Here is a 27,820-nt window from a genome sequence, read left to right as displayed (position 1 = left end):
AAGCGTTTCTCGTGAGATGGGTAACCCTCTGTTTCTCCCCCTCCACAGGCCCCCAGAGGCCAAGTGTGCAGGGGCTCCGTGGACCCCAGGGCCCAGCTGGTGCACTCCCCACACACCCAGGGGTGGCCCAACCCCTCTGCACACTGCCCAGTACCTCAGGACGAGACCGCCAGGAGCACGTGGCTTGCTTTTAATTAAGAAACAGGACATTTCTTTATTCCTCCCGATATTTTGGTTTGCACTCGGGGACCAGCCGAGCCCGTCACGACGCGGCCACTGTTGGCAGAGCCCTTCTGCCGCGGGCTGGGTGCCGGCCTCCCGGGGCGGGCAGGCTCGCCTGGGTCCAGCACGAGCCTCACCTCCTGTCGGCAGCAGCAGTGGCTGTCCGGCCCTGGGAAGTCCTGGAACACAAGATCACCCTGATGGCAGGTGGCCCTGACCCCAGCCGGACCCCACGGATGGGAACGCAGAGAGACAGCACTTTGCCTCGTGGGGCAGGGCGGGGTGGAGTGAGGCCTTGCTGGCCACCTGCAGTCCACGGAGCGGGCTGTGCAGAGGACTGGCCCTGGAGCCTGAGTGGGCTCTAAGCAGGCCCACCCCAAGCATCCCCTCTGCAGCCCCCCACCCACCCACCCAGAGCTCTTGCTCCCGCTCTAGCCATCCAGCCCAGGACCCAGAACCGCCCACAGTGCAGCCCGCACTGTGCTAGAGGACCCAGCTCCTGCCTCTGCGACACCCTCCCCGGCCTGGGGCTCAGCGTGTGAAAACCGACCATGCTGGGCCTATTTGGTGCCTGCTATCTGGGCACTGGGGACCCTATGTTTGCCCTACGGGCTCACGTTCCGGGGGAGACGACGGACAAAGACACGGATGGACCACATCGGGTATCAGGGAGGGGCAAGTGCCACGAGGGCAGACGGGCACTGGGACAGCGATGCCACCTTAGAACGGCCGGGGAGGGCGTCTCTGAGGAGCTGACCACCGAGCAGAGACCCGGACAGGGGCGGACAAGCCTTGCAGACAGACGGGGAGAAGAGGGCCAAGCAGAGAGAACAGAAGGGCCAAGGCCCCAGGCACACGTGGGCCGGCAGGAGGGAAGCAGCAGAGGCTGGGGTGTGGAGCCCAGTGGGAGAGGGGAGAGTGAGGGAGGGGAAGGCCTCCAAGACCCTGCCCGCAGTGGCCTGTATGTACCACACCCCACCCTGCGTGATAGCAACAAGCTGAGGGGAGCTCCTGAGGCCCCACGTGCCCAGAGCCAAGCTGAGGGCGGGCCCGGGTCCCTCACCCTGCCACTCACTCCAGCCTCCTCCGCTTCCGGGCATGCCGGGCGTGCCGTGTCTGGAGCACGTCAAGATCATCAGGACTGTCCGGGCAGGAGGGGGCAGAGGCCTGTGCGGGGTGTGGCGTTCCCTGAAACAAAGTCCAGGCAGAGGAGACCAAGAGTGACCCTCCAGCCGGGATGGGCAGGGGACGGGGTGGCAGCGAGGAACGGGTAGCTCCTCGGACTTGTCCCCGCGGAGATGGAACAGGAGGTGCTGCCTTCCTGGGGTCACACGCGGGCTCTGGCTTTCCCCTGACCCCTCTCTCACTCGGGGGCTCCAACCCCCTCTGAGCAGCCCCCCAGGAGCCAGCCACCTGTGCCATGGTTCCCCCAAACTGGGCCGGCCGGGCAGGGATGGAGGGCCCTGGGAGGCTGCACACGCTACGGGGGACGGCGAGCCTCCCTCCTGCCCTCACTCCCTAGGGCCCAGCAGCGTTTCGCCTTTGCTTCAGTCCAGAAGCCCCCCGGACTCCTAAGGCCGTGCTCCCGGGAAGGAGGCGGGCCGGGCCGCGGGCAGGCGGGACCGGCACAGCTCCAGCGACAACCCCGCCGCCCCGGCCCCGGCTCTACCAGGCCGGCAGCAAGGCCACCCCGCGTGAAGGCGAGGGACTGCTTCTGGGGGGTCACCGCCTGCTCGCCGGACAACACCTGCCAGGGACCTTGGGGCCCTCCCTGTCCTGAGGCGACCCGGCTCTCCCGCTCAGCCCAGGCAACAGGGACTAGGGGCTCCCTGGGGGCACGGGCCAGGGGACACCTTCACACGTGTGCATATCAGGTTTCTTGTCAGGAAACAGCTAAGGTGGTTTTGCCTCCACAGCTTAGAGAACTCTGGACGTGGACGTGCTGGAGCCAGCAACTGGACGGACCCCACAAAGCGCAGGCGCACAGACAGCCCCCCAGGGGTGTGTGTGCGTGCACGCGGAGGGGCACGGAGACTGAGGCCGCTGCTCCTGTGGACGAGGCCTGGGTGGCGGGACCCCCATGCTGGCAGTGAGGTTCCCGCCGCCGAGTCCGCACGCGATGGGGCGCACGGAGCGGCCTCTTCCTCCTCAGAAACCAGCTGCCGGCCCCCCTGCCACGACCTCTCCCTGCTCCTACCCCCTGTACTCCGGGCGGGGGCCGACACCCACAGGGGGTGAGGGCGCCCCGGGGGATGCGGACAGCGTGGGGAAGGGGGCGAGGGCTCCACACCGGCAACCGCCTACCTGAGCGGGCGTGGCGGCCGCCTGGGGACCGCCGGCCGAGCCCCCTGGCTGCCCGTCGACGAGCTCTAGCTCCCCCAGGTTGCTGTCGTCACTGTCACTCCCAGGGTCGGACCTCATGGCCACCGACAGGGTGGTGGGGACGCCGCGGGGGGAGAGGGTGGCCAGGAGCGCGGGGAGGGCGAAGGCCGCCAGGAAGCGCACCCTCAGCAGCAGGTAGGCGGGGCTGCCCCGCAGCCGCGCGCGCACCCGCCCCAGCGAGGCCTGCAGGGCCCCGGCTGTCCCGCTGGGCACCAGGGAGCTGGCTCTGTGCTCCAAGGCCTTCTTGCGGAGCAGGAGGCCAGACAGTGCCCGCAGGCTGCACAGCGTGGGGGGCTGGTAGGACAGCCTGCTGCCCAGGGGGGGCACACGCACCCCTCGCTGCCCCCTCAGCCACTCCCGCACAGCTGCCTCGCTCTCCTGGGAGAGGAGGCCCAAGTCCAGGGCGCTCTTCTCACGCCTGGACCAGGGCGGGGGCGGCCTCTCCAGGCCCAAAGGCCTCCTGGGCTCCCCTGGCCCTGAGGGCCCTGCTTCAGAGTCGTCAGCCAGGGGCGTAGCCTGGGAGGATGTCCTGGGTACAGATGTCCCTCCCGCCACTTGGGCCTCTCCAGGGGAGAGTCCCCCAGGGCCGTGGGCCGTGTCCACCTCCGCAGGGCTCTGGGATGTGGGGTGCGTCGGAAGGGTCAGGAGCTCTGTCCTGGAGGCAGGGTCTGATTGTGTGTCCGTGTTGGCTGGGGGCTGCCAAGGGTGGCCCTGCCCAGGGAGCCTGGGGCCCTGGCCTGCCTGAGTCGCAGTCGCGGAGGGCAGCAGGGTCACCGAGAGCCCGTGGGGGTCAGGAGTCCCCGTTGGCCGCGGAAGGCCCACCATCGCCTGCACAGGCACAGAGAGCAGCCCCTGGGCTGTGAGCACCCAGGTGACAGGCAGACGGGTGCTGGCTGCCGTGTGCGTGCCCAGAGCTGGCGTCGGGCTGAGGGGCTGCAGAGGCAGCTGAACGGGGCTGGGGGCTGCAGGGAGAAAGGGTGGCGCCTCGGGCACGCCCGGCTTCCGGGACGTGGCGGGGGCCTGAGACTGTCCGAGACTGCTTGGCCGGCAGCTCACAGGGACCTGGCCGGGGCCCGGACCTGGGGCCCTGGAGGCGGCAGGGGCAGCCGGGGTCTTCAAGGCTCCTGTGGAGGCCGGAGCGAGGGCAAAGGCTTGCAGCGTCAGGGGTCTCTCCTCCATGGCTGAGGCCCAAGAGCCTAACGCACTTGAACTGGCCGCTACAGGGCCCCCAGGCCCAGAGAGCACGGCACTGGAGACTGCGGGGCCTTGGGGGGCCAGCGGCTGGAAGACCACAGGCGAGGAGACCAGCACCTGGGGCAGGAGGACCGCAGGGCCCTGGGCAGCCTTCCTGGCTCGGGCCTCCCGCAGCCGCTTCTCCCGAAGCAGCTCAGACACAGTTTTGGGCTTGGGCCGGGGTCCGCACGGAGCCTGCGGGGGTGCCCGCGGCGTGGACTCCACGGGGCAGGCCTGCGGCCCTCCACTCCCCGTGTAGCAGGTGCTCTTCTGCGCAGCTCCTCGGGCCGGCACGCTCTGGAGGCGGCAGTCTGCAGGGAGGACAGAACACTGGCTGATGAGCTCCCGAGATAGGGTGCGTCCCAGGGGAAGGGCCCTCACAGTGGGCAGCTGCTGGGCCTGGCATCTGGGCCGAGAGGGGCACGTCAGCCTGGCCGGACGTCCCCAGACCTCCCCTCGCATGGCACCCTGAGCCCCCATGCTCCTGCCCCAACCAGGGCAGGCCCGGGAGGAAGGCCAGCCCACGACGGCCCTGCGCATCAGCCCTACATCTCGAACACCTTCCAAACAAGGACTGCTGGCTACACTGCCTTCCTCCCTGCGCGTCACCTCTCAGGACCCCAGACCCTTGCCCGATTCTGCTGGTGTGGGCAGACTGGTGGCCACAGGCAGGACAGGCCTGTACCAGACGCTGCCCCACCAGCCACACCAGTCAGGCCTCCTCCCTGAGGGGGCATTCAAACGGACCCACCGCAGGACGTCCCTGGTGGCGCAGAGGTTAAGAATCCGCCTGCCAATGCAGGAGACACGGGTTCGAGTCCTGGTCCGGGAGGATCCCACATGCCGCGGAGCAGCTAAGCCCGTGCGCCACAACTACTGAGCCTGCGCTCTGGAGCCCACAAGCCACAACTACTGAGCCCGTGTGCCACAACTACTGAAACCCGCACGCCTAGAGCCCGTGCTCCGCAACAAGAGAAGCCACCGCAATGAGAAGCCCGCGCACCGCAACGAAGAGTAGCCCCCGCTCGTCGCAAGTAGAGAAAGCCTACGCGCAGCAACGAAGACCCAACGCAGCCAAAATTAAATAATAAATTAATTAACTGAAAAAAACCAAAAAACCCAAAAAACCCCCAAAAAACAAAAAAACAAAAACGGACCCACCGCGAGGCACCGAAATCCAAAACCTGCAACAGGTCAGGCCCTTTCCCCACTAAACACAAACCACCCAGATAAAGGGAAAGGCAGATGGGCAGTACCTGGGGTGTTCTGGGCACTCGAGGGTACCTGGAAAAGAAACCAGAGTAGCGTCAGTGCCTCAGGGAAGTCCCCAAGGGCCCAGACCCACTTCTCCACCCCCACCAAGACCACCACTAGCCTGTCGCCCCGCCCCCAACGCGACTCCACCCAAAGGCACCCTTGGGAGAGCTCATCTCGGCGGGGTCAGGGCTGTGTGGGCTTTGCAGGGAGAGGCAGGGCGCCTGGCTGTCCAGGCAGGAGGGCACGGGGGTCCATGGCTTGGATGGGCCACCACAGGACCGTATTTGGTCCTCCGACCAGCAACACTGTTTTGTCATTTCCTCCCGAGGTGACCGGGCTCAGGGACACAGCCCCGAGCTGAAAGACTCAAAGATTTGGCCACCGGCACCAGGCTGCCACCCCAGTGGGGCCAGTGCCCAGGGCAGCAGGCGCCCAATGGCCCCCACGCTCCACCCAGGGGGGGTATGGCAAGGCGGGAGGAACACACGCTGTGGAGCCAGGTGGGCCTGAGTGCCAGCGCAGGCCCTGCACCCCCTGAACTCGCCTCAAAGCCCCTCAGGGCCCCAGAACCTCCCCGGGAGACGGGCAGACGCCTCCCAGGGGCGTCTCGGGCTGGCCCCGGCCTGCGCGGACCCGGAAATGCCTCTCTCCCCGGCTGGACAGGCGCCATCTGCCCCGTGCTGGCTGTGCCGCTGGGATGGGAGGGAAGGGTGGCGGGAACCAGGGAAGCCCGTGCCTGGCACTCACTCTCACTCCTCACCTGCAGGGGCAGCGAGTCCCGGGCACCAGCCTGGAGCAGGGTGGGCGGCCGGGCCTTCCTCTCCCGGACGACCTCCATGCAGCCAGCTGTGTCGATCTGGAACAACTGAGGGACGTGGACACACGACACCACTTGACAGGAGGCCTTCCTGCCCATCCGGAGGCCCCCCACCCCCCTGCAGGGCCAAGGCCACGAGAGTGTCTGTGGAGGGACTCAGGCCAGCGCTGACCACAGCTGCTCTCGTGGAGCAGACCCAACGCCCCAGAGGCCCGGGCTGGGCCCGCACAGCCCCTTGAGGCTGTGGCCACGTGGCTCAGGCCCTAGCCAGGACTCGGGTCCTCCGGGCCGCCTCAGTGCTGCCGCCTTCCTGCCCTGACCCAGCCCCTCGGGACGGCCAGGCCCCTCTTCCCCTCAGCGCCCAGCCCCTCCCACACAGGGCTTAGCTGACGGCGGCAGGGACACCGCCCCATGGCTGCCCCTTCCACGCTGAGTTGAACGCTGAGAATCGTAGGCCACGGAAGAGCCATTTTTAAGGATCCACAACTTTAAAAAGCTGGACTTTAAGTGAATCCACCACAAACTTCAAAACTCCACCAAAAACGCAACGCACAAGAGAAAAAAAGTTGTGCATCTGTGGCTTCTTACCTGAATGAAGAGGGTGAACACCGGGGTGCTGGCCAGGTGGGCACCCTGCAGCCGCCTCCTGATGCCGTCAGCTGAAGGGGACAAGGGCACGTGTGCAAAGGGGCCCAGAGACTGAGCACCAGGCAGGGGCCCCAGAGAACCCACACCCAGCTGCCGCCGCGTTCAACCAGAAAGAACGGTGAGGACCTTGCTGGCAGGCTGGCACACGCTCCTGAGCCCCGAGAGTCCTGCCCCCCCAGACAGTATGACCCACATGCGGGCACCGACGCACTCAGAATCCCGAGAAGGTGCTCCCGCTTAGGCCTGAGCGTCTGGTCACTTCCCGAACTGGCCACCAGGTGCTAAGCAGAACGGGAGAGGCAAAACCAAACCCCCCACCAGGTCGACACTGGGCGGACGGTCCCCTCCCCTGTCCACCCTCCCCGGCAGGGCAGCTGTGACCGCCATGTGCCTGCAGGTCCCCTCCAGTCCCCCTTCCCCGACCGACTCTACCCCTGGGCCCCACGGGAGGCTCCCGAAGGGAAGGGGCCCCCAGGCAGTACCTCGACTGTGCGCCACGGCGGGCCTCCGGGGAGCGTGTGGCAGGACGACCTCGCCCACCCACGGGCTCACGGCCATCAGAAGCTGGTGCTCAAGGAGCCTCCTCTGCAGGGCGTGTCCCTGGCGCCGCTGCCTGGTCCTGTGCCATAGCGGCCACACGCAGGGCCTGGCCCCGCCACTGCCACCGCCGCCAGCAGGGGTGGGCCCCGGGGCGGCGCTGCGCAGGTGCTGCTGCCTCAGCTCCTTCTGTGGGGAGAGAAAGGCCCCTGGGGCTCCTGGCCAGGCTCAGCTGCAGGGCGGCCATGCGCCCACCCTCACCATCCTCCACTCCTGCTGGGTGCCGGAGTGGGGTGGGGGTGGGAGACGAGACGGGTGGTGGGCATCAGGGTGGTCTTGGCTGCCTGGGGCGCCGCGTCTGGCACCAAGTGGCCACGTTGGTCTGAGCGCCTGCAGCGCTGTCTCCAGGGACCCCGAGTGGACGTCCCCACCCTGACAGACCACGGGAGGCTGCTGCTTTTGGGCACATGCACGGCTCCCTGCCCAGACCCCAAAGTGCCCCGCACCTGCGCCCTGGGCCGCTGGGAAACACTCTTTGGAGTGTGGTGACCTCAGAGGAGGGCACGGAGTCCCTAAGGCTGGGCTCCAAGAAGCTGCCCAGCTCGGCCACACCCAGGACTAACAGAGTCCCCGTTCCTCCGGGCAGCTCCCTGAGCTGATGACACGACGTGCCTGAGACAAACCCTGGGGCTTAAGGCCCTGCAGTCACAGACTCAAGGAGAGATGATCCCACGTGGCATGGGGGCCGTGGCGTCCACTGTCCCTGGTGTCAGAGAGTGGACTTCCAACCTCGCCCAGCACAAAACAGCTGCCCCAATGTGGACGCCACCCAGACGTGGCCAGAGCCGTGTCTGGGCCCAGGGCCTCGACACGTCCACGGACATGCCCCCGTGTGACCGGCTGAGTCAGACCTGAGCGGGCGGACAGCGGGACCCTCCACAGGGGCCTCCCTGGACTCAGGTGACCGAAGGGATAGCTCGTCCTCGCTGCGCCCACCTCCCGCCCCGCAGCTCGGGGCGGCACCCACCCTGTCCCTGCAGCTCTGCCACGGAGCCTTGAAAGCAAGCAAGCTGGGGGATTCCCGGGCGGTCCAGTGGTTAGGACTCAGCGCTTTCACTGCCGGGGCCCGGGTTCAATCCTCGGGTTGGGGAACTAAGATCCAACAGCTGTGCGGTGTGGCCAAAAAAAAAAAAAAAAAAGCAAGCAACAAGGTGGGGGAAATGGAGGGGCCGGCCTCAGGAAGCACGCTTCTGCCTGGGCAGTGCTCCGCAACGAGTGGACGGGTCAGCAGCACACGCTGCAACGTGCAGGGAGCAGACGCCTGCGCGAGCCTAGGCCACCCCCAGCCCTGAGCGCAGCCTCGCTGACCCCAAGCAGGAGAGCTCCCACCCGCCCATGCCTACCTGGCGCGCTGGCCCCATGGAGCTCGAGGGGCGAGCGTCCGCCGAGCACGGGCATCTGACGCCTCTCAGGCTGGCGCTCTGGGTCCTGCAGGGGGTCCGCGCCTGGCCCGCCGTTTCTGCTGGGGCTGAGGCCGTGGCGCAAGCTTCCAGGCGGCCACCCTGGGCCGCGTTGGAGCCCTTGGGAGGGCGGGGGCAGGCATCACAGGGTCCTGGCCAGCTCCCGGCGCCCCCTCCCCACAGCTCCCTGGCGCTCTGCCGGGCGGGAACCCACAGGTCCACGTCAGGCACCACATGCTGTGCCGGCAGCAGCGCCTGGCCACCTGCCAGGGCCCCCGGGGCCGCCTCTGGCTCCGAGTCCTCGCTGTCCCCGCTGGTGCTGATGTCCCCACTGGTGGTGCTGCTGTCCCCGCTGCTGGAGCTCCACCGCACCCTGCGGGGGGGCCGCCGCCCCCGCCTGCGCCGCTGCCGCTTCTGTAGGAGGAGGGCTACTTGGAGGTCCCAGCCCCCCAGGGCTCAGCGACGGGGGACAGCGGGCAGGTGGGCCAGGCCTCTAGGGAGAGGCCTCGAGTAGGTGCGCCTCCAGGGGGCCGAGGGGGCTGGGCGTGCTGGGTGGAAGCCCCCTCCCGCTGCTCTGAGGAGGGAGGCCGAGCTCCCTCTGCCCTCGGCCGCCTGGAAGAAGAGACGCCACGGCCGGAAACCAGACGCCCCCATTCTCGCCCGCCAGCCGCTCTCCCCTCACCCCGCCTGGGGTGACGCTAGTCCCCGGGGGCTGGGGCCTTCGGCTGACTTTTAGTAAAGCCTCACCCTGACCATGAGTTTCCACTTGCTTAGGCACTGGGAGCCCGTCCGATGGGGCAGTTCAGAGGCTATTTTTGCCCAGTGACCTACAAGAGCAAAACAACATGGAAGTTACTTTTTACAAACAGGTTTTGACAACACAAGCTTAGCAGCTTGGAGAAGAGGGCTCCTCTCCACCACACGCTGGCGGCCCCTCTAGCAGACTCGCACCGTGTCCCGTCAGAACCCTCACGCTGCTCCACACCCGAGCAGCTCCATGAGAAGTCAGGCATCTGACTCTCAACGGAAGACCAGCCCGAGGGAAGTTCTAGCAAACACACAACCATGAGAAAAAAGTCACCCACGTTTACGTGAAACGGCCCTTGAATACCTGCTATTCCAGGCTTCTAAACCGGACGTTTCAAATTATCTGGTGTTTTCTGCCAGACAGTGCTGGTGGGGCACTGCTTCTACGGGGCAGTGTGACTGCGTGTGACAGAACCCTCAAACCTGGCACTGCTACGTCTGAGGATTCCCTCTAAGGAAACGTTACAAATATAAGCAAAGACTGAGCCACTGAACCCTCAGCTCGTTCCACCCCTGTAACAAAAACTGAGAAGCGATTTAAATTGTCCACTAACAGAAAACTGATAGAATAACCTGTGTACTATTACCCAAGGAAATATATCACGATTACTGAAAATAACACTAGGATGCAGAATGTGTAAAGATATAGAAAAATATTAGTAACAGATAACATAACAACACATCATAAAGTAAAAAATAGCTGCTCAATTAAAAGTGGAATGACTCAACTTAAATAAGCTGGCTCTTCCTAGGAAAGCCACCCGCACAGGGAAGTGCCCGGCAAGAGCACAGCAGCAGACGGCAGCCGCCTCTGGAGACAGGAAATGAGCTACGTTCCTTTCCTTCTTTCCATACATCTCTGCTTCTAAATTTCCTATAACGAACATGAATTAGTTTGTAAAATGAAAAAACCACCACCACCTGCTGAGATGATGAAAAATGGGGCAGAATGGGAATTCCCTGGCGGTCCAGTGGTTAGGACTCTGTGCTCTCACGCCGAGGTGCGGTCTTTGGTCGGGAAACTAATATCCCACAAGCCACATGGCGTGGCCAAAATATAAAAAAAAAACAGGGCAGAAGAGCTGATGACCAGGGAGGCAGCCTGGGATGAGAGCAAACCACAGGCCTCCAGTGGTATCCGCAAAACTCCACCATGAACTCAAAGCTGTGAGAAGCCCTCGGACAGCAAATGCATCAAGAACTCACCAGAGATGCCAAGGCCACGGAGCAGGAAGACCCTGCGCTGACCCCCCGTGGACACACCAAGACCACGGAGCAGGAAGACCCCACGCTGACCCCCCGTGGACACACCAAGACCACGGAGCAGGAAGACCCCACGCTGACCCCCCGTGGACACACCAAGACCATGGAGCAGGAAGACCCCACGCTGACCCCCCGTGGACACACCAAGACCACGGAGCAGGGAGACCCCACGCTGACCCCCCGTGGACACACCAAGACCACGGAGCAGGAAGACCCTGAGCTGACCCCCCGTGGACACACCAAGACCACGGAGCAGGAAGACCCTGAGCTGACCCCCCGTGGACACACCAAGACCACGGAGCAGGAAGACCCTGAGCTGACCCCCCGTGGACACACCAAGACCACGGAGCAGGAAGACCCCGAGCTGACCCCCCGTGGACACACCAAGACCACGGAGCAGGAAGACCCTGCGCTGACCCCCCGTGGACACACCAAGACCACGGAGCAGGAAGACCCCGCGCTGACCCCCCGTGGACACACCAAGACCACGGAGCAGGAAGACCCTGCGCTGACCCCCCGTGGACACACCAGAAGTACAACTACTCACAGAGTTAGCGCACGTGAGGATGGTCTGAAGGCCACCAAGATATTTTCCACAACTGAAGGCACAAAGAAGAAACCAAAAGGAGACGGGTAGGAGGGGTAGAGACGCGGTGCAGTCAGGATGCACACCTCCGGGTCAGCAGCCCACAAACGGGAGGAACATCACCACCACAGAAGTCTTTCTCCAGGAGTGAAAGCCTGAGCCCCACACTGGGCTCCCAATCCTGGGGGGTCCTGCACCAGGAAGATGAGCCCCTAGAACATTTGGGTTTGAAAGCCAGCAGGGTATACACTTGGGAGAGCCAGAGGGCTGTGGGACACAGAGACTCCGCTCTTAAAGGGTGCACTCAGAATCTTACGTGCGACAGCGGTTTGCAAGGAGCCTGGGTCAGATACACTTGCCCATGGTGGAGAGCCTCCCAGAGAGGCAGGAGGTAAATGGAGCTCCCCCTGGGGATGGAGACGCTGGTGGCAGCCGCTTTGGGGAGCCAGGTCCACTGCAGTAACACCAGTGCTGGTGGGCACCATTCTGGAATCCTCCCTCCAGCCTATTAGCTCTGGGGACACGGCCCCGCCCGCCAGAAGCCCTGCTCCAAGCACCGCTCCCCCACCCCGGACGTGTAGCCAACCACGCAGGAAGCCTACCCTGCCCTGCAGCAGGCCCACAGCTGTTGTACCAGGGCCGGCCCCGCCGACCAGCACCACAGTAGTTGACCCCGACACAACAGAAGGGCCCACAAAGCCCATATAGGGGCACCCCTAGAACACAGAGCTCTGGTGACCAGAGAAGACTATACTGCTGGGCCCACAGGATGTCTCCTACGCAAGGCAACTTCTCCAAGATCGGGAAACCTAACTGACCTAACACACAGAAATAGATAGAGAGAATTAAGCAAAATGAAATTGACAGTAACGTAATAGTAGTAGGGGACTTTTAACATCCCACTCACATCAATGGACAGATCATCCAGACAGAAAAAAAAATCAGTAAGGAAGCACTGGCCTTAAATGACACGTGAGACCAGATGGAGTTAATAGATATATACAGAACATGTCACCCCCAAACAGGATACACATTCTTTTCAAGTGCACATGGAACATTCTCCAGGATAGACCACATGCTAGGCCACAAACAAGTCTCAATAAATTTAAGGGTAAAATCATATCGAGCATCTTTGCTGACCACAACAGTATGAGACTAGAAATCAACTACAAGAGGGACTTCCCTGGTGGTCCAGTGGCTAAGACTCCATGCTCCCAATGCAGGGAGCTGGGGTTCCATCCCTGGTCAGGGAACTAGATCCCACACGCATGTCGCGACTAAGAGTTCGCGTGCTGCAACTGAAGATTCTGCATGCCGCAACTAAAAAAGATCCTGCATGTCACAACTAAAAAGATCCTGCGTGCCGCCAACTAAGACCCGGCACAGCCAAAGTAAATAAATAAATACTAGAGAAAAAAAAAAAAAAAAAGAAAGAAATCAACTACAAGAAAAAAACTTCAAAAACACAAACATGTGGAAGCTAAACAATCTGCCACTAAACAACCAATGGGTCACTGAAGGAATCAAAGAGGAAATAAATACCTGGAGACAAATGAAAATAGAAACACAAAGATCCATAATCTACGGGATGCAGCGAAAGCAGTCCTTTGAGGGAAGTTTACACCAGTACAAGCCCATGTCAGGAAACAAGAAAAATCTCACGTAAAAAATCTAACTTTACACCTAGAGGAATCAGAAAATGAAGAACAAAGCTCAAAGTAGAAGGAAGAAAATAATAAAGATTAGCGTGGAAATAAATGAAAGAGAAATTTAAAAAGTAACAGAAAACAATCAATGAAAGTTAAGTGCTGGTTCTTTGAAAAGATAAACAAAATTGATAACTCTTTAGCCAGACTCATCAAGAAAAAGAGGGGGCCCAAATCCATAAAGTCAGAAATGGAAAGGAGAAGTTACAACCAACACCACAGAAATATAAAGGATCATGTAAGATTATTACAAAAAATTATACACCCAAAAACTAGACAATCTAGAAGAAATGGATAAACGCCTAGAAAAGCACACTCACCTAAGACTGAGTCAGGAAAAAATAGACAATATGAATAGACTGATTACCAGTAATAAAATTGAATCAGTAAAAAAAAAAGAACAAAAAAAAAAACAAAACAAAACTCTCAACAAACAAAAGTCCAGGACCAGATGGCTGGCTCCATAGGTGAATTCTCCAAAACATTTAAAGAAAAGCTAACACCCACATGTTCACAGCAGCACTATTTACAACAGCCAATATACAGAAGCAACCTAAGTGTCTATCGATAGATGAATGGACAGAGAACAATAACGAAAATGTCGTGTCTGTACATACAGTGGAACACTGCTCAGCCACGAAAGGAAAAAACAGAAATCTTGCTATTGGCAACAACACGGATGGACCTAGAGGGTGTTAGGTCAAGTGGAATGAATCAGAGGAAGTGTCACTGCACTTGTGCACGGGGTCTAACACACAAAACAGACAGACAGACAGACACCAGGCCCGAAGATGCAGAGAACAAATGGGTGGTTGCCAGAGGGGAGGGGTGAGGGGTGAGGCCGAACAGGTGAAGGGGATTAGGAAGTACAAATCTCCAGCTACCAAATAAATAAGCCAGGGGACGCTCTACACGGTAGAAGAAACATAGTCAATAATGTTATAATAACTTTGTACGGGGACAGATGATTACTAGATTTACTATGATCACTCCCTAACACATGCAAATGTTAAAATGTATGCAGTATGTGTGAAACTAAAAAAACCGAAACAAAAAATAAGAACTTACCGACACCATATTTTTCTATTAATTCAATTAACTTTTCCTCTTCTTTGGAATTCCATCGTCCCTTTTTCAAGCTAAAATGTAACCTTCTGAGATACCTGAAAGCAACATAAAAACAAAGGGACGTTTTAGAAGCCAAGATGGCCTCCTGCTGCTGCCCTGGCATCTGCAGTGGTTTCTAAGCTATGACACCCAGGGCACAGGCAACAGAAGTAAAATACAGGCAAACTGGACTTCAGCAAGATTAGAAACTTTTGTGCTTCAAAGGTCACCATAAAGTGAAAAGACAACCCACAGACTGGGAGAGGATATTTGCAAACCACGTATCTGCTAAGAGACTTGTATCTGGAATATATAAAGAACCCTTATAACTCAATTTTAAAAATGGGCAAAGGACAGAAATAGCTGTTTCTTCAGAGAAGATACACAAATGGCCAAACACAGGAAAGCTGCTCAACATCATCAGTCTTCAGGAAATGCAAACCAAAATCACAGTGAGATACCCACTTCACTCCCACTAGGATGGCTCGAATCACAGGTAGTAAGTGTTAGTGAGGATGTGGAAGACTGGGACCCTCTTACACGGCTGGTGGGAATGTAAAAGGGTACAGCCACTTTGGAGAATAGTCATTCCTCGGAAGTTAAGCAGAATCACCATGTGACCTAACAATTCCACTCGTAGCTGAGAGAAATGAGCATGTATATCCACACAAACACTTGTACACAAACGTTGTTTCCAAGGTTCACCCATGATGTAACACCTATCAGAATATCACTCATTTCTAACGCTGAATAACATTCTGGTGTCCATACAGCATGAGAAGCGCATTTTGTTTATCCACTCATTTGCTGATGGACACTTGGGTTGTTTCCACCTTTAGGTTGCTGTGAATAGTGCTGCTATGAACACGGGCGTACAAATTTCTGTTTCAGTCCCTGATTTCAATTCTTTTGGGTACTGGGTGGAATTGCTAGATAATGTGGTAATTCTCCATCTATCTTTTTGAGGAATCTCCATACTGTTTTCCAAAGTGGCTGCACCATTTTATACGTTTTATGATCCCACCAACAGTGCACAAGGGTTCTGATTTCTCCACATCCTCTCCAACACTTGTTATTTCCCATTATTTATAAACATTAACCATCCTCAGGTGTGTGAGGTGGCATCCTGCTGTGGTTTTGGCTTGTATTTCTATAATGACTAATCGTGTTGGCATTTTTTCATGCGCTTAATGGCCATTTGCAAGTCTTCTTTCGAGAAACGTCTATTCAAGTCCTTTGCCCACTTTTTTTTAAAAAATAAATTTATTTATTTATTGGCTGCGTTGGGTCTTCATTGCTGCACGCGGGCTTTCTCTAGTTGCGGCGAGCGGGGGCTACTCTTTGTTGTGGTATGCATGCTTCTCATTGCTATGACTTCTCTTTGTTGCGGAGCATAGGCTCTAGGCGTGTGGGCTTCAGCAGTTGTGGCATGTGGGCTCTAGAGCGCAGGCTCAGTAGTTGTGGCGCACAGGCTTAGTCGCTCTGTGGCATGTGGGATCTTCCCGGACCAGGGCTCGAACCTGTGTCCCCTGCATTGGCAGGCAGAGTCTTAACCACTGCAACACCAGGGAAGTCCCCTTTGCCCACTCTTGAACTGCTGTTTTTTGGTAGGGAACAGTGTTTCTTTGTGGGGTGATCAAAATGTTCTAGAATTGATTGTGATGATGGCTGCACAGCTCAATAAATACACCGAAACCCACAGAACTGTACACTTTAAATGAATGGATTATATGTGAATTACAGAATAAAGCTGTTAAAAAAAAAAAAAAAAAGCAAGCCAAGAAAAGGACGAAGCTGAAGCTGCCTGCCAGAAACCCTGCCACCAGAGATCTGGGAGAGGAATTTAGATCATAGGGCTCAGGGAAACTGCCAACCAGGGGCTCTCAAAGGATGTCCAGTTGAGCCTGTACAAAAGTCCGGTTTAAAAAAGAAGCTGTCCTGCCTCCCGAGCAGGTGAGCCCTGGTACGCCAGCCCCCAAGGCCACACCCTCCTCCTCCGCCAGCAGATCACCCTGGGCCAGTCTCCCAGCCCGGCCCGCGGCCCACACGGAAGCAACCCCAGCAAGGCCTTTCCTTGCCCAGCGCTGTCCGACTCACCGATCTCGGCACTGGACATCGCTCCTACCTGGCACCTCTTCCCGGATTTTAAACCAGTCCTGCTCCCCGTACTTGGCAACCGCCTGAAGCAACTTCTGCAGAGAGAGGGGCAGACAAACAGTCCCTCTGCTGCCACAGTCACGACCTCCCCAGCCCCAGTTCAGTCCTAAACCCCGGGCTCCAGCTCCCCTGGGCCCTGCCAGCATGCGTACCGCGTCTTCCTCTGGGGCCCAGAGACCCTTCTTCAGGCTGGGGTCCAGGCTCTTGGTCCAGCGGTAGATGAGCTGCATGGAGTCCCTCCCCTCCATGTAGTAGACGACTGGGGACAGAGGGGCTTCGTGGGTGCCATGCCTGCCGGCCACCCGGGACAACAGGGCCCCCACGCCGCCCCCCGGCTCGCACGGCCGTGACCGGGGCACGGGCGCGGGACTCACTCCGCCGGTAGGGGATGTGGCTGCCGACGCGCATCTGCTGCACGAGCTGGGCGAGCGCGCGGTCCTCCTCCTGTGTCCACGCGCTGCGCTTCAGGGCCGGGCTGTGCTGCTGGTGCTTCTGCAGGCACTGGAAGGCGCTGCGCCAGGTCTGCCGGGGCCAGAGCACAGCGCGGGGCAGGGGGGGGTTATGCCGGGGCCAGAGCACAGCGCGGGGCGGGGGGGGGGGGGTGTTATGCCGGGGCCAGAGCACAGCGCAGGGCGGGCCGGGGGTTACCGGCACGCGCCACGCACGGGGGACACCCGACTGCGAACCAAGGCTGCACTCCTGCCAGGCCCCTGGGGGACAGTGCAGAGTGCCCCCGACAGAAGGCTCGGGCCCACTAAAGAGGGTCCCCAGCACCGGCTTATGAAAGCAAGTAGGTCCACACACCGTCAGAGCTCCCCATGTATGTGGCACCAAAACCATACTGTGAACTCAAATTCCCAACGGAAGCCTCAGCTCAGACAAGTCTACGCGTGAAGGTATCCTGCAGGGCACGTGCCAGCACCATGGCGCTGACCCTGGAGCCCTGAGTCGGTCTCTCCGAAGCCCCCATCAGGGGCGGCCGAGCGGCGCCCGTGCAGGGGGCTGGGGTCTGGACAGTCCCTGGTGTGGCGTCTGCGTCCGGGACACCCTCGCAAGGAGAGCTCCAAGGCGACGGCCCCCGGCTTCCACCCGAGTTCCAGCTGAGCACACAGCCCCCAGTGCCTGCCGCGAACACTTTTGCCCCAATCCGCCCCCTCACTCGTCTCCTATGCGGAAGGGGTTTCCCAAGAGCCGAGTAAGGCGGTGTGAGCTGTCTTCTTCCCCAGAGCAAGCTCTCTGGTTACAGAGCGCAGGCTGGGCGGCCTCCTGCAGTCCGTTTAGCTGAGGTGTGCGGGTGGTGAGGCCTCTGGAGACGCGACACGAAAAGCACGACCCACTGAAGAAAGAACTCGTAAGCTGGACGTCATTCAACTTAAAAACTTCTGCTCGATGAAAGACGATGTCAAGAGAATTAGAAGACAAGCCACAGACTAGGAGAAAATGTTTGCAAAAGACACATCTGACAAGGCCTGTTATCCAAAACACACAAAGCCCTCTTAAAACTCAACAATCAGAAAATGAATTACCTGAATGAAAAACGGACCCACAGACACCTCACCAAAGATGGTATACGGATGGCAAGGAAGCACGTGAGGAGAAGCACCACGTAGTAAGTCGCCAGGGAAATGAAAATTAAGATGAGGCCCCACTACGTCCCTATCCGAATGCGCAAGATGTGGACCCCTGACCACACCAGATGCTGGTGAGGGTGTGGAGCCGCAAGAACCCTCATCCGTGGCTGGTGGGCACGCAGATGGTGCGGCCACTTTGGAAGACAGCGTGGCGGTTGCTTACAAAGCTAAACATAATGATCCAGCAATGGTGCTCCTTGGTATTTACCCCAAGGAGTTGGAAACTTCTGTCCACCCAAAACCCTGCACATGGATGTTCACAGCAGTTTTATTCATAACTGACAAGTCCTGGAAGCACCCAAGATGCCCTTCAGCAGGCGAATAAAAAATAAACTCTGGTCCATCCAGACAATGGAATGTTATTCAGCGTGAACAAGAAATGAGCTATCAAGCCATGAAAAGACACAGAGGAACCTTAAATGCACGTCCGTAAGTAAAAGAAGCCAATCTGAAATGGCCACATGTTGCATGATTACAAACACGTGACATTCTGGAAAAGGCAAAACTATTGAAACAGTAAACTGAACGGTGGTCGCCAGGGGGTGGGGGAAGAAGGAGGCACAGGTGGAGCACGGAGGACTCGTAGGGCACTGAAACCATCCTGTACTAGACGATAATGGTGGGTACACGTCATTCTACTTCCGTCGAAACCCACAGAATGTGCGAACCCCAAGGTAAACCATGGGGGATCACGACACGTCAACGCAGATCTATCCTTGGTAAAAAAAGTGCCACCTGGTGAGTGACTTTCACGACGGGGGGGGGGGGCGTGCATGTGCGGAGGCAAAGGTGCGCGAGAGACCTCTGTACCGTCCTCTCCATTTTGCTGTGAAGCTAAAACAGCCCTAAAAACGGTCTGGGGATTCCCTGGCGGTCCAGCAGTTAGGGCTCCACGTTTCCACTGCAGGGGGCACGGGTTCAATCCCTGGTCGGGGAACTAAGATCCCGCAAGCCGCACGGTGTGGCCAAAATACACACAAAAACAGTCTTAAAAAAGAAAAACACTAAGGAACTAAAGACATAAAGGGAATTCTCTGGCAGTCCAGTGGTTAGGACTCGGCACGTAGAATAATTTTTCTAAAGCCTCATTTACCAAGTAAATAAAAGCTAGTGTACCAAATTACACAGCAGCTAAATGTATACAGCAAAACTGTGAGAGACACAAGAACAAAACGACTTTTTAACAGTTATGTCAGGCTTCGTCCAAGTTCCATCAATACAATTCTTTCAGAGAGCAAAATTCAATAATATAATAAACTCCATTTAATAGGCTTATACAGAAATCCAGACTCCCAGGGCGGAGAGCACGCTTTTGTTTTTGAATGGCTCTGGTAAGTTTCGTTTGGTCTGCTGCAACCACGTGCTTGGCCACAAAAGTGAGAAATTTAAAAAATGGAGATTTTTACAGACAGCATTGTCAGGTCATAAAATTCAAACTAAAGAATAACAAAAGGGATTCCAACAAACCTCGGTATTTAAAAATGAAAAAACACATTCCTTCATAAGCTAAGATCCAAAGAGGGAATGAGAACTGAAATCACAGCCACTCCAAAACCGATACAAAGGAGACATTTCATACCAAGCTGTTCTCAGAAAAGCAGGCCTTAAATGCCTTCATCGCTAAAGACAGAGGTGAGAGTGAGAACTTAGTTCTCACCTTAGGAGACGAGAAAGACAGCAAAACCCAAAAGAAACCAGGAAAAGGTTCTTCTCACACCACCAAAATAAACCTCCCTCAAGCTCACTAGGGAGAGACAGGCGGGAACTCGGGGAGGGAAGGGATTTGGATGGAACTCAAAGGCTGGTCTGGGACGTGGGCGGAAGGCACCTGAGCTCTCAGAGAGGCAGCGGGGTCTGAGGAGCCTCCGAGCTCCGCCTGGGGAGGCGTGGAGGGGGGACCCTTCCCCAGGGCCACACCCTCGACAGCTCCAAGGGACGACCCTGGCCGCGGCGCGACGTGCAGCCCGCCCGGGCCCTGCAGCCCTCACCCCCAGCTCCTTGGCGATCCTCTGCCAGTTCAGGTGGCCGTGCCTGGCCGCGATGCCCTGCAGCTGCTCCACCTCCTGCGCGCTCCACTCCTGCTTGCTGATGCTCGGGTGCTCGCAGTTCTGCCAGAACCGGCGGATCTCCTGTGCGCCGCGGCTGCCCTCGAACTGCACACGGAGAGAGCTGTCTGCGGGGCCGGGGCCCTGACAGGGGCTGCGGGGCTGCGGGGCTGCGGGGCCTGGGGGCTCCGTCTAGGGTGCCGAGACGTGCCAGCAGGGAGGGCCTCGAAAACCACCCCACGCTGTGGACACGCACGTGACCGGAGAGGGTCGCGGCAGGTCTGGCGGCCACGCGGGTCTCGGCCTCGCTGCCCGGTGCTGACCCCCACCCCAGCTTCCGGCACAGAGCCGCCCCAGCTCACGTTGACGTTGGAGATCTTCTCCCAGTCGTGGTCGTCCAGCCTGTCGCCCAGCAGGGCCTCCTCGGGGAGCTGACTGGAGGAAGGGGCCAGGGCACGGGGTCACGCCGGGCTGCCCTTGGCTCGCCCCGCGCGACACCCTCCCCGGCAGGACCCCGCTCACTTGATGTCCTGCACCTCCTTCTCAGCCTCCCTGGCCTGCTTCTCCAGGACCTGCCTCTCCACCTCACTCGTGCTGCTCCTCTGTTTCTGCTGCAGATACTCGAGCCTGAGAGGCAGGAAGAGGCACCAAGGTTACCGACGGTGCGGCTGTGCCCCGCGGGGGCACGTGGGGGTCTCCGGGGCTGGCTCGGCCTTTCCACAGATCCGGGACGCACCCCGCAGAGCTGGTCACCCTGTACCACACCACGCAGCACGGCGACGGGGAGCACAGACTCAGCACGGGGTCCAAAGGCGAACCCTGCTACCGCAGACGAGCCACTCACTCTCTGTAAGCTGCCCTGGCCCTTGCGCCCGCAAAGAAAGCAGCGGCCCTCCCTCTGGGTGTCACGACGGCCACACTGGCGGCCAGCGTGGCGATATTAATGCAGGTGACAACACTACCGGCGCCCCACGTCCCAGAGCTTGTGTCCCAGCTCCCAGCCCTGCGCCCCGCACACAGCGAGGCCTCCAGACATCCTGACCCTCACGCCCAGCACCGAGGCGGGAGCTGCAGTTACCACTAGAGGAAATAACCGTTTGCAGAACAGGCCGAGCAGAAAACCCAGCTCTCCTACAGCCTGAGGAGCAACCCAACTGTCACCACAACAGATCCTGACCCACACGTCAAGCCGTGAGGCAGTGGGCAGCCCCTGGGACCCCTGGCCTGACCCCAGGTGCTGTGACGTGATCACGAGACACCGTGCTATCAGCACACATAAGACGCATGTCTTGCAAATGGTCCTCACTTGCAGGGGTGGAAACCGAGGCGCAGGCCAGAGAGAGCACCCAGGTCACATGATTTACGCGGCCGCCAGGCCTGCCCCGCCCTCACGCTCCACCCTAGACATCCGGCTGCCTTACATGGGAGAAAGTTCAGGAGCAGTGCCACGCCCGCTGCAGCGGAGTGACCCCTGCAGAGCAAGGGGCGCGGCTAGGGCGCGGCTAACGGGACCTCTGGCCATCACGAGCCGCCAACCTGGACCGGCCCCGCCCGGGGGCAGGCGGCTTCCCATCGCCCGCGTTCAGACTTACTTGAGTAACTTGGGCTGGAGCAGACGCTGCAGGCGGTCGCTCACCACGGACTTCCTGAGCAGGACCTTCTCCCAGGTCTTCCCTGAGAAGCAAGAAGGAGGATGCGGTCGTGCCGTCGTCCCCAGGACGCATGTGCCTCGGTCAGACCACCTCAGCGACCCCTGTGCCCCGGTCAGACCCCCTCAGCGACCCCTGTGCCCCGTGCAGGCCCGCGGCGAGTAAGCGAAGGTGCTGGCGGGCGCCCCCCAACCCCACCCCCGGGCAGGGCTCCCCAGGGCTGCGTGCTCAGGAACAGGGCGGGAGCGACCAGAGAGCGAGCCCGGGGTGGGGGGCCGGGCCTGCCCCTCACGACAGTGTCACCGCAAGGACCCCACCCGGCACGGGAAGAGCAGGGCTTCGGGTGACCAGGCCCAGCGGTCAAGGCCCCGAGGAGCCTGGCGGCCCACGCCTGTGGGGAGGCCTGGGCACAGGCAGGGCGGAGTGAAGGCCCCTCGAGCCCGAGCCGGGCAGGTGCTGAGCTTTGGGCCTGGGCTCTCACACTTGGTCACCAGGAGCTCCTCGAAAGCCTTGATGCCCTGGGCGGCCCTCTCCCGCATGTCTTCGTTGGCAGGAGGCCCCTGTCGGAAAGTGTCGTGTTATGACGTGGATGGAACCCGACCGTGCTCCCCGCCAGCACTCGCGACCCCGTCCCCCAGCCTCTCGAGCAGCCCGGCCGCATGCGAGGCCGGGCCCCGGCCGCCTGGCCCTAGAGCGCTGCCTCGAGAAGGGCTCTGGACACCACCCGGCGGCACATGGTGGGCTCAGTGACTCCACGAGTGCTGACGCGGGGGCGGGACTGCCACCTCTCCAGGAAACGCGCCCGCTGCCAGGACTCCACGCTCCCGCCCGCGCGCCGCCTCTCCAGGAAACGCGCCAGGGCTTCTCTGTGCAGCGAGCTCAGCTGCCACCTTCCAGGGGAGGAGGCCTGGACTTCCACCCCTGAACCCGGCAGAGTTTTAATTTAGAGAGGTTGGGGAACACTCTCCTGAAGAATCCAAGGGAAGTCACCACACCCACAGAAGGCCGTGGGGACGAGAGCCCCTTCCCACAGAGCCTGCCCACCCTCCCTGACGAGAGCAGAGCCTGCACCACTCACCACCCCGGTGACCTTGTCCTTGAAGTAGGGCTTCATGAAGTGCCCCATGTACAGACTCGAGGGCAGGTTCCTGCTGTCCTTCACCTTGGGGCCCTTGCACCCCACCAGTTCCCACATGACTTCCTCCTGTGGCAGACACAAGGGGCCACCTGTGGGCCAGGCAGCAGTGCCTCCCCTTGGAGAGGAGGGGACCCAGAGCCCTGGTCCCGGGAGGCCTGGCTGCAGGGTTCTCGGGGCCAGACCCTGTCCTACCTGCTGCTCCCGGTTCTGGGCCAGCAGCAGGCTGACCTCGGCCAGCTTCTCCTGGAGGACCTCCTGGTAGACCATGTTCAGCTGCAGGCAGGTCTCTGGGTCTTCAGGGAGTGCCTTCTCCCTGGGGTCGTCCTCATCATTGCTGGCCTCCCCCCACCTTTCTCCTTCCTGGTGACAAGCGGAAAACTGCAGGTAAGGGAACACTCCCGCACCCTCCGGGCCCCAGTGGAGCTACATTCTGGCCGCTGGGCTGGTGTGAGACCACCCTGACAGAGGACCACACAGCGTACGGACACATTCCCTAGTTTTACGACAGTTCAATTTAAGTGTAATTTCTGGGCTTCCCTGGCAGCGCAGTGGATAAGAACCTGCCTGCCAATGCAGGGGACACGGGTTCGATCCCTGGTCCGGGAAGATCCCACATGCCGCAGAGCAACGAAGCCTGTGCGCCACAACTACTGAGCCTGCGCTCTAAAGCCTGCAAGCCACAACTACTGAGCCCGTGTGCCACAGCTACCGAAGCCCGCATGCCTAGAGCCTGCGCTCTGCAACAAGAGAAGCCACCACAACGAGAAGCCCGCGCACCACAACAAAGAGTAGCCCCCGCTCGCCACAGCTAGAGAAAGCCAGCACGCAGCAACGAAGACCCAACGCAGCCAAAAATGAATAAATAAATAAAATAAAAGTTAAAAAAAAAAAGTACTATCTAAGAATGCATCTCAGGTGGCGAAGCGTAACGAAATAAGCAGTTTTCACTTTCTACAATAAAAACTTCTATAAAACTTGGACTTTGTAAGAGGCTCGCTGGCAGCCGCAGTGAGCAGGAACATGGGCCGCTGCAGTGTTGGCAAGACTGAAAACAGAGCCGACCGAATGTCTATCTCGAGGCGATGAGTCTAAAAACCACGGAACTACAGTAAATCCATATCAGAAGGACCACCCAGCTACTACAAATAGGAAGCAATTCTGTCTCCATTGACTTGATACAAAAAACAAAAACCCAACTGCCAAAATTTTCCAAACTAACATAAAATTACAACATAAGCAAAAAGTACTTAAAAAGCGGCACCACCTTCGTGCTTACTTGCCAAGCGCTGTTCTAGGCCCTGGTACATGTGCACTGACCGGTGCCGTGAGTGCCCCCACGGCACAGACTGGGAAACCGAGGCAGAGAGCCAATTGCAAAAATTTTCCAAACTAACATAAAATTACAACGTAAGCAAAAAGTACTTAAAAAGCGGCACCACCTTCGTGCTTACTTGCCAAGCGCTGTTCTAGGCCCTGGTACATGTGCACTGACCGGTGCCGTGAGTGCCCCCATGGCACAGACTGGGAAACTGAGGCAGAGAGGTGAATACGGGGCATGACCCAGGCAGCCCGCTCAGCCTCCCGCGTGTCATGTCCCGTCCCCTGAGGTCAGTGGAGCCAACAGGAGCTCAGAGAAAGCAAGAGGCGTGAACACCAAGCTGCTAAGAGTGGTATATCTAGGGGCAACCTTACTTCTGATGATACTTCGGGGTGTTTCCTCTTTACTAACAAATACGCGTTACTTTAAAAATGCAGAAAAACCAAGGTGAGTTCAAAACACCCCCCTCCCCGGACCCCCAGGCGGGCGGTGCGCCTGCCTCAGCGGCACAGCCACCTCGGGCCGGAAGTTACCGAGAGCAGTGGACCAGCCGCGTCCGAGTCCCCGTCGGGCAGCGAGTCTGCAGGAACGCAAGCACGTGTGTCAGTAACGACGACGGAAACGGTGGCTGGTGATGGGACGTCACAGGCGCCGAGGAGACCGAGCGGCCAGCGCGGCACACGGCGCATCTCCCAGGCAGACACGAGAGGGGCGCAGGCCAGGGAGGTGCGGAGGGTGGGACGCGTGCTGCGTGGACCTCCCCCTCCCCGCCCGTGCCCAGTGGCCGAGCACTGCCCGTCGGCTGTGTGGAGCAGGCACTAAGCCGAGGGCAGGGTCAGCCAGAAAGAGAAGACGCCAGCCCAACACGGAGTGCCCCCGGGCGCGCAGAACGATGACCGCGGGGACAACCAGGGCAGGCTTCACAGGAGACAGCTCTGTCCTGGGGGAAGTGAAGCCACTCAGAGGAGGGGACAGGACAGGCACAGAGGCCCCAATGCCGAGTGAGAAAAGGCCCTGGTGTAGTTGGGAACCGTGAGAGGCTCGGTCTCAGAGCTGCACCTGGGCCTGAGCGGGGTGAGCAGGCCAGGGCCCTGGACGGCTCAGCCACTGCAGGCAGGCCTCCAGCCAGAGCGGCGGGGAGGGACACTCAGGGCCCAGGGGAGCACGCGGAGAGGACAGAGCAAGAGCCCTGGCAGCAGGGGCCTCGGACAGAGGGCAGCTGCCTGAGCCCAGGGAAGAGATCCATGGGGTCTCAGCGGCGGTGACTGTTCAAGCACGGGGGCGAGCTCGGCCCTGGAACCTTCCGATAGCTGAGGAGGGCACACGGCCCCTCCTCCCAGGACAGCCGGCTGCACCACGGGGCAGGGTGCTTGCACACAGCCAGCGGGGCCGGGGGCTGACGAGGGAGGGGTGGTGACACACCGTCCAGCACCACAGCACACCGCGGCTGACCGGAACCCGAGGGCAGACACGGCCGCTCCGACCAAGGAGCGCGGACACTGACCTGCGTCGGAATCCGAGTCGAGACTCGACTCCGAGACGTCCACGTTGATACTCGAAGAGCTGGGATCCAGAATCCTTTCCAACTCCCTGATCTCCTTCGATATTCTGACTCTTTCAGCATCTATATCCATGACGTCTGCCCGCCTGCAAAATACGTTATGTTATAAATAAGCCAAGGGGGTGCAGAAATCCCACCGGCCCTCAGACGTGCAGCCCTGCAGGGGATTGACCAAAGCAGGCACCGGGCGAGAGGCCAGGCCCAGGGAGCGCTGGGACCGACCTGACACCCACCTGTGCCCCATGAACTCCCGCTTTTGCTCTGTCAGCTGCCCTGAGGCTGCGACCAGCACAGGGGGAGAGAGTGATGGACACCAAAACAGTCCAACTGCCACCAAGCCATGAGTGAGCTGGCCACCCAGTGCGTTAAAAGGAAGGCCGCAGTGGCAAAGTCACTAGAGGACAAGAATGAGGCCCATGGACCCTAGGTGCAGCTGCTTGCCCGCGGCACAGACCTGGACACACAGGGTATTGGGCAAGCGGGCACTGAAATACACACTGACCAGGTGGCAGGGCTCAAAGCCCTGGGAGGAAGCCCCCTGAAGGCAGGGCCTGCTGCAGCCCCAGCATCTAGCACAGCACCTGGCCTTCGGGGCTGTCTGACACTGAACAAACCCTTGCTAAAGAAACAGGGACCTCTTTTCTTAGGAACGAGAATGTGGAAAGTCTACAAAGGGGTCGAAGGTGGGAGAATAAGTGGGCGGCAGGGGAAACGCCTGGGGAACAGAAGCACAGACGCAGGAGCCCAAACCACGCAGGAGAAGCCTCCTCCCGCCCGTGCAAGGCCTCTCCCCGCTGCAGGCGACGGGGGCCTCCACTGCGACAAAGAAGGCCGCCGCCAACCAGAGCATCCCCAGCTCGCGCAGCAGCACAAAGCTGAAATGCGAACTGTTTATAACCCAACTCGGCTTGAAGCCAGCCGGTCTGCAGAACCGACCGCAGCTCCGGGTGGGCGCGGGGCCCCTACCTCCTCGGGCAGCGGGAAGGAGGCCTCCAGGACGGCGAAGCGGTCCCGGCCCAGGGACCCCCGCGCGTCGGGGCGCCCCGCACGCTCTGCCCCCGACGGCGCCCGCGGGGACCCGGTGATGATAAGCCCCGCGGCGGACCCCGCCGCCCCCCGCCGCTCCTCACCAGCCACCCCCCGGCCCTCCCCCGTCGCTCCTCACCTGCGCGCAGAGCCAGCACCCGGCCTCCACACCCCACGCTTCTAGCAGCAACGCGAAGACTGAGCCGCAGACCGGAAGTCCCGCCTCCAAGGCCTTGGCGGAGGCGCGGGGCACGCCGGGACGGGGCTCTCGGGCGGGCGCGTGCTGCCTCCTGGCGGCCGGCTGCGGGACTCCCCGCGCCCGCCGGCGCCTCGCTGCGGCCCCAAGGGGCCCGGTCACCGGGTCCGGAGCGTCTTCTCCCCCGCGGTGGGACCTCCCGCAGCCACCGAGCCTGTCTGTGCTGTTTCTCCGTTAGCTGTGTCCAGGGTTTTGGTTGAGGAACCGAGGAGAAAACCTGCCGAGCCCTCGCGACTGTCCCGGCCGGGCCGTGCGGGGCCAGTGCGCCGAGCCCGTCGGAGACGACCGGCCTCACCCCGGCGACGCGCCCCCGCGGGGAGGCGCCCTGACCTCCAGAGTGAGGGCGTCTTCCTAGGGGCGGTGGCGGAGTCCTGGAAGGCGAGTTGAGGGTGCCGGGAGAGGTAGGAGCAGGCGCCCCTCCCGTGAGCCAGGTGGGGTGGCGGCGGGGGCGGGGGTGGGGGTGGGGGGTTGGTGCTCAAAGCGGGACCTGCAGCGAGGGGCGCACAGGGTTGCCGGTCCTTCCCGTGCCCACTCAGCGCCCCCGTAATAGCCCGGGACCCGAGCCCACGGGGTCCAGATGCACAGGCAGAGATGCGTGTTCAACAAAGTCATCGTGAATTGTTCTCTGAAGTTTTTTTTTTTTTTTTTACTGTGGAACACTTCAAAGGCACAGAGAACAGTGTAACAGAAGCCTGCGTGTCCACCCCCCTCCTTGCTGCACCCAGACCCCCTGTGCCCACCCCAGCCCTCCAGCCCGGTGATCTGGTCCCTGTAAAATAAATGCTGTGCCCTCTACCCAGGGCTGTGGCCCAGGCACCCTCCCTGGCAGCCCCAGCCCCGTTGCGAGCGCACCCAGAAGAGAGGCTCGCTCTAACACTCTCCTACTAGACCACCCTGTCTGAAGTCTGCTCTGAAAACTGATCCCGGAACCCACTTTTCACCAACGGGCAGGAGCACAAGGTAGTGGGTGGGGGTAAGATGAAGGGCGGGGTCAGCGGGGACTCCTGGGAGGCT

General features: G+C 60.0%; 1 protein-coding gene across 3 annotated transcripts; it reads right to left on the bottom strand.

Moving 5' to 3' along the window:
- Positions 1 to 188: 188 nt before the first annotated feature.
- On the bottom strand, positions 189 to 26,804 carry SNAPC4 (small nuclear RNA activating complex polypeptide 4). Of its 3 annotated transcripts, none has more exons than XM_082469334.1 (23): positions 26,690 to 26,804; positions 25,468 to 25,610; positions 24,497 to 24,543; positions 22,838 to 23,005; positions 22,586 to 22,711; positions 21,989 to 22,067; positions 21,451 to 21,532; positions 20,381 to 20,485; positions 20,221 to 20,293; positions 19,802 to 19,966; positions 16,557 to 16,704; positions 16,335 to 16,441; positions 16,123 to 16,217; positions 13,987 to 14,081; positions 9,304 to 9,383; positions 8,500 to 8,970; positions 7,042 to 7,285; positions 6,500 to 6,570; positions 5,855 to 5,959; positions 5,094 to 5,121; positions 2,527 to 4,148; positions 1,286 to 1,410; positions 189 to 401 (listed from the first exon to the last, which is right to left on the bottom strand). In XM_082469334.1, exons 2-22 carry the CDS (start codon positions 25,595 to 25,597, stop codon positions 1,294 to 1,296), a joined length of 4,158 nt encoding a protein of 1,385 aa, XP_082325460.1. In that variant the 5' UTR covers positions 25,598 to 25,610; positions 26,690 to 26,804; the 3' UTR covers positions 189 to 401; positions 1,286 to 1,293. The 3 variants fall into 3 exon arrangements, with proteins under 3 accessions (XP_082325460.1, XP_082325459.1, XP_082325461.1); XM_082469333.1 differs by having other exon boundaries at positions 1,298 to 1,410; XM_082469335.1 differs by lacking the exon at positions 24,497 to 24,543 and having other exon boundaries at positions 1,298 to 1,410.
- Positions 26,805 to 27,820: the final 1,016 nt, after the last annotated feature.

The sequence above is a fragment of the Balaenoptera physalus genome, assembly GCF_965194825.1.
Source record: "Balaenoptera physalus genome assembly, chromosome: 7".
Classification (NCBI taxonomy): domain Eukaryota; kingdom Metazoa; phylum Chordata; class Mammalia; order Artiodactyla; family Balaenopteridae; genus Balaenoptera; species Balaenoptera physalus.
The sequence above is the reverse complement of the archived record's forward strand: the minus strand, read 5'-3'. Positions and strand labels throughout refer to the sequence as shown.